The 13385-nt window shown below is 35.9% G+C and overlaps 1 protein-coding gene across 1 annotated transcript; it reads left to right on the forward strand.

Annotated features, from left to right (window-relative positions):
• The first annotated feature begins 58 nt into the window (after window positions 1–58).
• LOC128168093 (ADP-ribosylation factor-like protein 16) lies at window positions 59–5291 on the forward strand. Its single transcript, XM_052834187.1, has 5 exons — window positions 59–282; window positions 1564–1604; window positions 1832–1951; window positions 2055–2170; window positions 2273–5291. The coding sequence occupies exons 1-5, from the start codon at window positions 216–218 to the stop codon at window positions 2433–2435; spliced, it is 507 nt and encodes a 168-aa protein (XP_052690147.1). The 5' UTR covers window positions 59–215; the 3' UTR covers window positions 2436–5291.
• The last annotated feature ends 8094 nt before the right edge of the window (window positions 5292–13385 follow it).

The following is a 13385-nucleotide window of genomic DNA, read 5'->3' on the forward strand; positions in this document are numbered from 1 at the left end:
TGGCAAAAAAGCTTTATGTATATTTTATTTTTAATGATGTAAGGAAACAAAAATTTTCATCATGTAGACGTTTAACCTAATGATGTTTTCCCAAAGGATACTTGTGCAGCTAATTAACATTGAATCTGGTTGATAACAAACACATTGAAAATAGATTGCAAAAGAAAATGTTTAATAGAAGATGACAAAATCGTGTTATAGACCTTGATTCCAAAATGTTTTTGCTACTTGGACCAACAAGTTCTGGTAAAACATTGCTGTCCAAGAAATTGAAGACTTACGGTATCCTTAACACGCATATGCGCATTATTCAGATTATCGGTATCTTTCATATTTTTATTGAAACACGGCTCATCAACAGGTAAAATTGAACGATATGATAACTGTAGTTTGTTTATAAAAGGATATTGTCTTACGGACTTGGTAAGAGCTTGTCCAAAGACAGAAATATATTTTTCTAAATGATTAACAATTTACACTTGCAAATGTTCTCCAAAGTAAGTAATTGAACAGCTGCAATTACATGTAATGTATGCACTGGTCATTGTGTGTGAGATTTGGCATGAGATCTTTCATTGACCAGTCAAGAAATGCTAAGATATAAATCAGGGATCTCTTTAACAGTAAATAGTTAATGGTGTTCTGATAGGATCACTTCGACCTTCGCACTTTCCTCCTCGGGGTGAAGATGCGAGGTTGTGAAAGTGCGAAGTTGAAGGAGCGAAAGGGCTTAGATGCCTTGGATAAGTGCAAAAAGTGCAATGTTGAGAAGGTGAGGGAACAACATTACTACCACTCCTTTGCCTTTGCATCTTTGCACTCTCTCCTTCGCACTTTTGCCTTCACCTTTTTATGTCATGGTAATGAAATTGTCGGTCAATTTTTTGAAAAGTTATTATCCTTGAGCTTTCAAAGACATTAAATTAATTGTGATAATATATGTACAGGGAGTCCAGCTGTACATATGATTTCTTTAAATAACGAATGACATAACATTTGATTTAAAGAATTCTCATCTGCATAGAAAAAATATCCATACCTATTGAAAAGAAATATGTACATATGCAACAAGTTAATTTTGCAGCGAGTAAGTACTTGACTGACAAAAAATGTAAACTAATTTTTGTCCCTTTGCGAGGTCAACCCAAAGGTCATTTGGAAAAAGAACAATATATTTCTCTTCCGTATGCTACATACCATTTGGATGAATTTGCAGTTGTTTTTATTGAAAATACATGTATGAGGTTCCCTTTCTTGGTGTAATATAATTTTGGTCTATTGATCCATTTTGATTATCGGTAGTTAAGTTTACACTGACTTTCCTTGCCTTTTAATACCTTTAACAGTGCCTGGCTATAAATCCGTCAAAAAAAGTCAAGCACTGTCATGCTTATCTGTGAAAATGCTGAAAAGGTGGCATATGATTTCATTCCGCAGGAATTTTGTCCCATCATGAAAGATATAACATGTATTAACATGTGATTATTATAAGTAACTATGGTATAATAATTTTAAGAGAAAAAGAAATTTCAGCTCTTGTGTTTCTTTAACTGGATTAATAAGATGACGTAGAGGATGAAAATATACCATCAACACTGCCAACGGTAAGTATTGGTAAAATCAAAGATAACTGTTCCATTCACCAATTCAACATTTAATCAGTCCAAAAGTAGTGCAATTTTTTGTGTGCTATGAATTGCCAGTTTTTAACAGGTACGGAACTGTAGCTCCCAGGTTGTCCATCCGATTTTTTTCAGACCGGGAGCTACAGACCTGCAGCTAATTTTCTGCAAGATGGCTTCTGATCATTCCATTTGTTATTGCTTAATAGATTGGTACCAACCTTGTGAATATTTCCCTGAACAAGAAGCAAGAAATAACAGTGAGAGAGTTGGGTGGATCAATGTCTCCAATATGGCCAAATTACCTGAAAGATTGTCATTTTCTGATTGTAAGTAAATTACCGTACCTGTATAAACTTTTGATGCAATTTTATTTTAAATTCAAAACTTCAAATAAAAATAGATGTAGGATTTTTTGGTTTTATTTTACAGTATGTAATTGATATGTCAAACCGCCTCCAGGTCTCTGCTGCTTGTATGCTGTTCCTCTCAATACTGACAAATCCAAGCTTAAAAGACTGCCAAGTACTGGTTCTGCTAAATAAAATGTGAGTTGCAATTTGAGTAGCAATATGAAAATTTCTTATGATGGTGCTACTTGACCTCTCAGCTTTACTGATTTAAGTGGTGTATATAAAAATCTGTTTCAGGGATTTAACTACAACTATGAGTCGCCATGAGTTTGAGTCGTTATTTCGCTGGGATGACATTCTGAAACACAGTCCACACCAAATATCTGTGAAAGAAGTCAGTGCTGTGTCTGGACTGGGACTGTCAGAAGTTATAGAATGGTTACTACAGCACAGTAGATGATGTGTGTAGGAAGTTTATAGTTGTGTGATAATTATAAGCTTGCCACCCTCTAGTCACTCAGTATTACCATATTATGAAGCATTCTGCTATCACCTGATCTGTTTGTTTGCATATCAGGTGTTGTACGTATATATTTTGGATTTTTATGGTGTGGAAATGTTTGCATTTAATATTCTTCCTGCAAAAATACCTAGACTGCATTATTCATAACTTGTTTTATCAATATACAGTGGGGCCTCAGATATCCGGACGCCAGATAACCGGACGCTTCAGTTTACGGACGATTTTATTTGGGAACAGATTTTTTATACGTTATTTTGTCTCATTTATCTGGAATTTCGCATTCCGGATCCGGACGGTCTGTTTTTACCACAAAACACTAATTTAGTACTAATCTTGCTTCATTTAACCGGACAGTAAAATTTGATGATACCCTACTCAGTACAAAAGATTACCCCTGTCAATTAAGTTTCACACCTTTTTTACGTGCTAGACCCTCATGAGTAGCTTGTATAAATACACTGACTTCCCAAATCACTTTCAAAAATTGGAAAATTGCGAACAACAGTGTATCACACACATATCACACTTGGACAGAAAGAATTCAGCTAGATTCGGTTATCATTATTGTCCAGTTAATATTTCATGACAAAATAATAAAATAAAGCAGAGTTCTTTATCTCTTAAAAATGTTCACTCTAGCATGTGTTGCTATATGGTATGAAAGGCAAATTTGGTGCTACTTGACCTCTCAGCTTTACTGATTTAAGTGGTGTATATAAAAATCTGTTTCAGGGATTTAACTACAACTATGAGTCGCCATGAGTTTGAGTCGTTATTTCGCTGGGATGACATTCTGAAACACAGTCCACACCAAATATCTGTGAAAGAAGTCAGTGCTGTGTCTGGACTGGGACTGTCAGAAGTTATAGAATGGTTACTACAGCACAGTAGATGATGTGTGTAGGAAGTTTATAGTTGTGTGATAATTATAAGCTTGCCACCCTCTAGTCACTCAGTATTACCATATTATGAAGCATTCTGCTATCACCTGATCTGTTTGTTTGCATATCAGGTGTTGTACGTATATATTTTGGATTTTTATGGTGTGGAAATGTTTGCATTTAATATTCTTCCTGCAAAAATACCTAGACTGCATTATTCATAACTTGTTTTATCAATATACAGTGGGGCCTCAGATATCCGGACGCCAGATAACCGGACGCTTCAGTTTACGGACGATTTTATTTGGGAACAGATTTTTTATACGTTATTTTGTCTCATTTATCTGGAATTTCGCATTCCGGATCCGGACGGTCTGTTTTTACCACAAAACACTAATTTAGTACTAATCTTGCTTCATTTAACCGGACAGTAAAATTTGATGATACCCTACTCAGTACAAAAGATTACCCCTGTCAATTAAGTTTCACACCTTTTTTACGTGCTAGACCCTCATGAGTAGCTTGTATAAATACACTGACTTCCCAAATCACTTTCAAAAATTGGAAAATTGCGAACAACAGTGTATCACACACATATCACACTTGGACAGAAAGAATTCAGCTAGATTCGGTTATCATTATTGTCCAGTTAATATTTCATGACAAAATAATAAAATAAAGCAGAGTTCTTTATCTCTTAAAAATGTTCACTCTAGCATGTGTTGCTATATGGTATGAAAGGCAAAAAAACCTAGTATCAACACTGGGAACCATTGCATACAAATACATTATCATTCATGACAACAATAGACACATTTCAGATATCCGGACGCTTCACCTATCCGGACGATTCAACTTGGGAACGAAAGCGTCCGGATAACTGAGGCTCCACTGTATACTTTTATTTTTTTATTATAATCATTTAATACCGTAATATGTTGCTTTGTTTTTTGAGGGAAGGCTCATATATTCCATGTAACATTTGTGTCCTGGTACTTATGTCACCAGGTCAACAGGTGTGTGACTGTCAGTCAACACATCGGGTCTCAATAGCTCAGTGGTTAAAGCGCTGGCACAGTACGCTAGAGGCCTTAATTGGGTTTGAGTTCCATTTGAGACTTGACTTTTCCCAACCTATTGCACTTATATTTCAAGTAAATGTCATTATGAATCCCCAAATCAATGGGTGTAATCTAAACAAAATATAATCAAAATAGGAAAATGCAGAAAAATGCAGTTTTTTATACTGGTATATAATGAATGTATATTACAAACTTATATGTAGTTCTAAATATAGATAATATACAAGGATGTGGTTGTGAATGCAGTGTAACTGAGTCAGTTCTGTCATTGTCTTTAAGATGAAATCTAAGATAGTATTGTATAGTTAATAGCAGATTTTTTTTTTTTTTTTATTAAAGAACAATTTCCAATCCTCAGCAATGTTGGGAAACCCAGGAATTATAAGTTGTATTCAAAATTTTAAGTTGTAGCTCAGCTTTTGTCAGAAATTATGCAGTCATCTTAAGGTATTTTAATGTACAATAAGAAGTGTCTTGGTTAAGGGTTACTATACGTAACACAGAGAACACCTATCCTTCATATTTGAGAGATGTTCAACCCTCTACTAGCAGTTAACAGTTTTTATGCAAATCCAATCATTTCAAATGTTTTCCATTACAAATCAGCTAAATATTTGCTACAACTGTATACCAGCATGCTTTTGATTTTAATTTATATATAAAGTAAGAAGAACAGACAACATCTTCCATTATTTTGAATAGATTTTTCCTCTATGTTGAAATAAGGTACAGAACAATTAATTGGCATTGACAATCTTAGATATCGAATTACATATCAAATGCATTCCTTGGTTGTATTGATATTATATATTAAATACTCATTGAATATGGTTGTGTATTGAATCAATTGCAAAACACACTTTTGCTTATGCTATACCCTCGGCGTCGGCGTCCGGACCTGGTTAAAGTTTTTGTTGCAGGTCCTGTATCTAAGCTATTACTTGTCCTATCTTCACCAAACTTGCATGGATGATGCATCTGGACGTACTTATGGACTTGAAAGACTTGGATGTTGAATCTGGGTCCTAAATTTCAGATGCTGGAGGAGGTTAAGGTTGTTGGACCAGGTTAAAGTTTTTGTTGCAGGTGCCCTTTGATAGCAATATCTTAGTTACTGCTGGTCCGTACTTCACCAAACTTGCATGGATGGTGTGTCTTATGATACTGATGCACCAGACAGGCTTGAGTGCTGAATCTGAGCTATAGGTTTCGGATGCTGGAGGAGGTTAAGGTTTTTGGAGCAGGTTAAAGTTTTTGTTGCAGATGTATGGTGTTCCGATGGGGCCACTTCGACCTTCGCACTTTCGCCTTTAGGTCGAGGTACGAGAGTGCGAAGTTGCGACGGCGAAAGTGCGAGAGTGCGACGGCGAAGGAGCGAAAGTGCGAAGATGCGACGGCGAAGCGCGAAGTTGCGACGGCGAGAGTGCGAAGTTGCGACGGCGAAGAAGCGATACTAATATCGCACTCTCGCCTTCGCAACTTCGCATTCTCGCCTTCGCATCTTCGCACTTTCGCCTTCGCCTTTTTATAATTATGGAGCTCTCTATCGTTTAAAGACAATTTTAGCTGTATAAAAGGACATCTGAGGCAGACGATGGACTTTTTAGAATTTATTTTCAACAGCCTGCGCAGATCCATAACTTTTTCTAGGGGGTGGGGTTGATAAATAATTATATTTGTCGGGGGTTGGGGAGGGTTCCGAGACATATTTTGGAGATTTTTTTATATATAATTAATAAAATTAAATTTTCCGGGGGGATGAGATCCGGACCTTCTCTCTCCCTTTACTGCATGTGTGAAGTTATTAGTATTGAATTTTCCGGGGGGGGGGACCTATGGTGTTCCGATGGGGCCACTTCGACCTTCGCACTTTCGCCTTTAGGTCGAGGTGCGAGAGTGCGAAGTTGCGACGGCGAAATAGCGAAGGTGCGACGGCGAAGGAGCGAAAGTGCGAAGATGCGACGGCGAAAGTGCGAAGTTGCGAAGGCGAAGAAGCGATACTACTATCGTACCTTTGCCATCGCAACTTCGCACTCTCGCCTTCGCATCTTCGCACTTTCGCCTTCGCCTTTTTATAATTGTGGAGCTCTCTATCGTTTAAAGACAATTTTAGCTGTATAAAAGGACATCTGAGGCAGACGATGAACTTTTTAGAATTTATTTTCAACAGCCTGCGCAGATCCATAACTTTTTCTAGGGGGGGGGGGGTGGGGTGGATAATTATGTTCCGAGTCATATTTTGGAGATTTTATTATATATAATTAATAAAATTAAATATTCCGGGGGAATGAGATCCGGACCCTCTACCCCCTTTACTGCATGTGTGAAGTTATTTATATTGAATTCTCCGGGGGGGGGGGGGGGGGGGGGGCGGACCCCCTCTCCCCCTTTAGATCCATACATCAGCAAGCAGTGTCGCATAATGAAATTAGAATGTTACTGTGTTTGATCCACGGTAAACAGACAGCTGGTAAGTGACAGGGGCTGGAAGTGCATATGTATGCATTATGACGGACATTACATTTTATATTGAGTATATAATGATTAGGCATAGCCAGCACTGGTAAACATATATAATTAAATATGTCACATATACACATTAAAATATTTATAAACATTCATAGTAAGCACAATGGCCTAGCGCATGCGTACCAATGATATCATGGATTAATCGGAAAACCTTGGCGAGTACGGTGCCTGCATCAAATTGTATGTAATCGACCGAGACTTTCTGAATGCTATCAAAAAGGCGAAGGCGAAAGTGCGAAGGTGCGAAGGCGAGAGTGCGAAGTTGCGACGGCGAAGGAGCGATAGTAGTATCGCTCCTTCGCCGTCGCACCTTCGCACTTTCGCCGTCACACCTTCGCGCTTCGCCGTCGCATCTTCGCACTTTCGCTCCTTCGCCGTCGCACTCTCGCACTTTCGCCTTCGCAACTTCGCACTCTTGCATCTTCAACCTAAAGGCGAAAGTGCGAAGGTCGAAGTGGCCCCATCGGAACACCATACAGATGGCCATTGATAGCAATATCTAAGTTACTACTGGTCCTAACTTCACCAAACTTGTATGGATGATGCGTCTTATGATACTGATGCACCTGACAAGCTTGAATGCTGAATCTGAGCAATAGGTTTCGGATGCTGGAAGAGGTTAAGGTTTTTAGAGCTGGTTTAAGTTTTTGTTGCAGGTGCCCTCTGATGATTATATCTTAGTTACTACTGGTCCTAACTTCACCAAACTTGTATGGATGGTGCATCTTATGATACTGATGCACCTGACAAGCTTGAATGCTGAATCTGAGCAATAGGTTTCGGATGCTGGAGGAGGTTAAGGTTTTAAGAGCTGGTTAAATAAAGTTTTTGAAACAGGTGCCCTCTGATGATGATATCTTAGTTATTACTTGTCCTTACTTCACCAGACTTCCATGGATGGTGTGTCTTATGATACTGATGCAACTGACAGGCTTGAATGCTGAGTCTGAGCCATAGGTTGCGGATGCTGGATAAAGTTAAGTTTTTTGGAACAGGTCACATGTTTAATAGATGATAGTACTATTTTAAACTTGCATAGTTGATTTAACTGTAATATGAATGAATCGCAAAGGTAGCTTTAGATGCAGAGCTTGATCTCCATTATCAAGGATGCTAAAAAATAAATCTTAGTTATTACAGGTCCTTACTTCACCAAACTTGAATGGATGGTGTGTCTTATGATACAGATGCACCTGACAGGCATGGATGCTGAATCTGAGCCATATGTTGCAGATGCTGGAGGAAGTTAAGGTTTTAATTGCTAGTGCCCTCTGATGATGATATCTTAGTTATTACTGGTCCAAACTTCACCAAACTTGCATGGATGATGCGTCTTATGATACTGATGCACCTGACAAGCTTGAATGCTGAATCTGAGCCATAGGTTTCGGATGCTGGAAGAGGTTAAGGTTTTTAGAGCTGGTTAAAGTTTTGAAACAGGTGCCCTCTGATGATTATATCTTAGTTATTACTTGTCCTTACTTCACCAGACTTCCATGGATGGTGCGTCTTATGATACTGATGCACCTGACAGGCTTGAATGCTGAATCTGAGCCATAGGTTTCGGATGCTGGAGGAGGTTAAGGTTTTAAGAGCTGGTTAAATAAAGTTTTTGAAACAGGTGCCCTCTGATGATGATATCTTAGTTATTACTGGTCCAAACTTCACCAAACTTGCCTGGGTGGTGCATCTTATGATACTGATGCACCTGATAGGCTTAAATGCTGAGTCTGAGCCATAGGTTTCGGATGCTGGATAAAGTTAGGTTTTTTGGAACAGGGCACATGTTTAATAGATGATAGTACTATTTTAAACTTGCATAGTTGATTTAACTGTAATATGAATGAATCGCAGAGGTAGCTTCAGATGCAGAGCTTGATCTCCATTATCAAGGATGCTAAAAAATAAATCTTAGTTATTACAGGTCCTAACTTCACCAAACTTGAATGGATGGTGTGTCTTAAATTATGATACAGATGCACCTGACAGGCATGGATGCTGAATCTGAGCCATAGGTTGCGGATGCTGGAGGAAGTTAAGGTTTTAATTGCTAGTGCCCTCTGATGATGATATCTTAGTTATTACTGGTCCAAACTTTTCCAAACTTGCATGGATGATGCGTCTTATGATACCAAAGCACCTGATGGGCCATCGTCGGAACCCACGGGTTTTCTATCCGTTACACTGCTTGTTAAAGCAGTGTAACTGCTTGTTGAAAGCAGTGTAACGGATAGAAAACCCGTGGGTTCCGACGATGCTGATGGGCTTGAATGCTGAATCTGAGCCAAAGGTTTTTGATGCTGGATGAGGTTTAGTTTTTTGGAGCAGGTCACATGTTTTATAGATGATAGCTTGCATAGTTGATTTAACTTTATTATAAATTAAACGCAGAGGTTGCTTCAGATGCAGAGCCTGATCTCCATTATCAATGATGCTAAAGAAATCTCCTACCTCACTCAAACCTGCTCGATAGATAGATGTGTTTGTTGATAAATGATATAACATGATTACTATGATATAGTATTGTATGATATGAAACAACATTGTTTGATATGATACAATATGATATCATATGTTACATTATAAAAAGTTATACAATACAATATGATATTGTATCAATTTTTTTGATATTTTATGATATGATTTTGTGATGTTTAGTATTGTATATTATGATACAATATTGTATAATATTATATTGTATTTTTAATTTATTATTTTATCACATGATACAATTACATAAGATATTGCAAAATATTATATTGTATCCTATGATACAATATTGTATATTCTATAATATTGTATCATACAATATTGTATAATATGATATTGGTCTCTGTAATATAGAATTATATCATATGAAATTGTATTATATGATATTGTAATATTATATAATATTGTATCATACTATATTGTATGATATGATATTGGTTTATATATTATATTATCATATCACATGAAATTGTATTATATGTAAAATATATTATTGTGTCATATGATACAATATGTATAATATAATAATGTATTTTATAATATTTACCTTTATCACATAATATTGTATCATTTGAATAGATACAATGTTGGAATCAAATTATATTGTATTATATGATATAATATCATATTATGTATCAAATATGTTTCAGTGTCATTCAAAACAATATCATACTATATTATACAATATAATATCATGTTTCAATGTTATGATGTATTATGTAATATGATATTGTAATATAATACTATATTGTATTATATTTTATGATATTGTATTATGTGATCAAATACAATAAGGTATAACACAATACAATGTCATATCATACGTTACAATATCATATCTCATTATTGTTTATTACGGTATTTTATTGTATTGTATGATATATATTATAAATATGGCATGATGCAATATTTAATTTTATATCATTGTATTGATTAACATATGAACATGAATATGATTATCATAAAAAAAATTTATCAGATGATATACGATATTTTGTCAAAACAGAATCCATGAATATTCAAGATCATAAAGTATGATTTTCATATAAAATGATAAAGGTGGTCTTATGAAGGTGATGTCTCATAAGGGTGTTGCTCCGCCTCGATGAGCTTAGTAATCTATGATTACCTATGTTTTAAGTCACTGATAATTAAGTTTTCAATCAAGAACAATTTAAATTCGTAGGAGTTTGAGTCCTATAAAATTATGCTCCATTAATGATCTCCTGATTGAAAAGTGTTTAACAGTGTTAAAATCCTATATCATTAGCAAAATATTTTATTAATTTCCCAGTTATAGCAAAGACAATACCAAGTAGGTAATGCAGTAAAGTACAAAAATCAAAGAGTGAATATATTTTATTTACACAGGAGTTTCACAACCAGTATTTAAAATTGCCCTTGCAATATTTAAAATGCCCTCTTGGCCCTTGGTATTATGAGTGATACTAAAGAGAATGTTATTTTGAGGGAAAATTCGCACTATGTTGAACAGAATTACCGGTACATTTAATGTATACTTGTACAGGTATATCCAAATTTATTTATTGAAAAGCATTTTATATCTTATTAAAATTTAATACAATTTAATAAAAACTTTTTTGTTTATCCATCTGTCTCAAGTTTGTATTTATATAGTATTACCTTATTAGCTGTCTAATAAGTGGCCCATATGACCACATTGCTCAGGGAGTAACAGTTCTTCAGTGAATTTAATCACCAGTAAAACTCTTATGCAGGTACTCAAGAGAAAGAAGGGTGGATGGGGTGGGTAGTATCAATCATTTCAAAGGGCCCACTTAAAATAATGGAAAATAGGGTGAAAAGCATTACAAAGGATTTTTCTTTGGCCTTGACTCATGACTTAGAAATTTTCCAGTTTGCATAGATCTTTAATTCAAGCTCATTATCACTTACCAACAGTTATTTTTTGTTTAATTTGAGCAAGATTAAGATGATAAGAATAAATTTTATGGTCTAAACCAAATTTTAAAAAGATCTGCCACAACCTTCAAATTTGACCTTCAATCATGGTTCAAGGTCACTGCATACCATTTACCCGAAAGCTCTGTTATTATCACATTGCATTGTCAATCAGAAGCATGAGCCATATAGGGATAAGGGGAGAGTAAACTTGCAATGAAAAAAAATATTGAGTGCTCTGATTTAACCCTTGACTTAGTAACATCATTCAAGGTCACTACACACCCATTGACCAAAGAAACTTTGGGTAAAGCATGAGCCATGTAGATTGGACCAAGGGGAGAGAATATAAGATCCAGACAAGGGTTTTTCAGATAATTCTGCTGTGACCTTAACCTAAGACCTAGTCACTTTGTTAAAGGCCATTGCGCACTCTTTACCTATTATAGGCACTTTGTGGGTGAAGTATGAGCCAGATTGAACCAAGGGGAGAGAAAATATGCTATCCAGTATGAGGATGATTCAAATGCTATACCATTTGGATTAGGGATGGCAGCAGCCTTATTTCTAGGAGGAGGAGGACAGAAAGATGGATGGATGGATGGATGGACAGACCGACAGATCACTATATGTCACTTGTAGGGCAGGACCATAATTATGTACATCAAGATGCTTGTGCTTGCAAAGGAGCATTGTACCAGTAGATCTTTATATAACTAGAGACATGAAGATTTTTCCAAAAATAAAGTAAACTTTGCATCTCTTCTCTAGCTCCACTATTGGTGGTAGTGGTGATGGTGGAGGGGGGGGGGGAGGGGGGAATAGCATGCAATCATAAGTCGTGCACATGGGCATGAGAAATCATGTTGTGCACATGAAATAACAAGTTGTGCGCAAGAAAATTTTTATGTGCACAATGCATTTTATGTTGTGAGCTTGAGATAAAATATGCGCACAAGATATTTTATCATGCATGCAAGATTATTTGTCATTCTCACAAGATGATACTCGATCTGTGTGCACAAGATGAAAAGTCATGTGCACAAAGTTTTAATACGTCAGACCGAGATAATTTTTGCCTATAGTTCATTTCTTTTTAAAATTAAGCTTTTTTAAACAAAGGTCATCAAATATTACAGAGCTCTCTAAAACAAAGCATCACCTTTATGAGACCCCCTTTATTACCCTAGATTAAATGATAATCATAGTTATTGTAAATGATCTTTGTGGTAAGACACAATATTTTATAAGTAATTTGATATTGTATTATATGATATATTGTATTATTTTGATATGGTTTTATGTCATATGATATACAATAAGTTGGTCAGGACAGCATTTTTTCCAACATTCAAACCTGCCCTATACTACTCAAAAAACTTACACCTGGTCCAGCATCAAGATATTCAAGATCAAGTACTGAGGCTTTGTCCTCTATATTACCAATATGCATCAATAGTTATATTAAACTGTGCAAGTCTGATTGAGTATGAACAGAGTTTACTTCATTATGTAACCATGCAGCTCTAAGTCCCCTACACAATTCGAGTTCTCCCAAAATCTATAAGCATCTAGATAATCAAGATCACTGATCTCCATATCTTATCAGCTCTGGGATTCATTTATATTACACATAGTTAATTAAATCAACCATAGACTAGACAGGAATTATGCGTTTTTGGTTGTTTTTTTTTTTACAGTGATTTGACCTTGCACGAATGATTTTGGGTCGATCAGTATCATAACACATCACCCTCAGGTTATAGGCAATCTATATGTGAAGTACTAGAAACCAGGGAACTTACAATACAATACAATATAAGAAAGTTATAAACCTGACACACTTTTTGCACTTCAATTCCTCTGGTGATCAAGGATCCTTGAACAAATGATATATTGATCAATTGAGACTAATACCAATTAATAAGACCATTTTTTTCCAAAACAAAGATCAATGGCAGTTATGATTGATTGAAAAAGTG

The sequence above is a fragment of the Crassostrea angulata genome, chromosome 10, assembly GCF_025612915.1.
Source record: "Crassostrea angulata isolate pt1a10 chromosome 10, ASM2561291v2, whole genome shotgun sequence".
Classification (NCBI taxonomy): domain Eukaryota; kingdom Metazoa; phylum Mollusca; class Bivalvia; order Ostreida; family Ostreidae; genus Magallana; species Magallana angulata.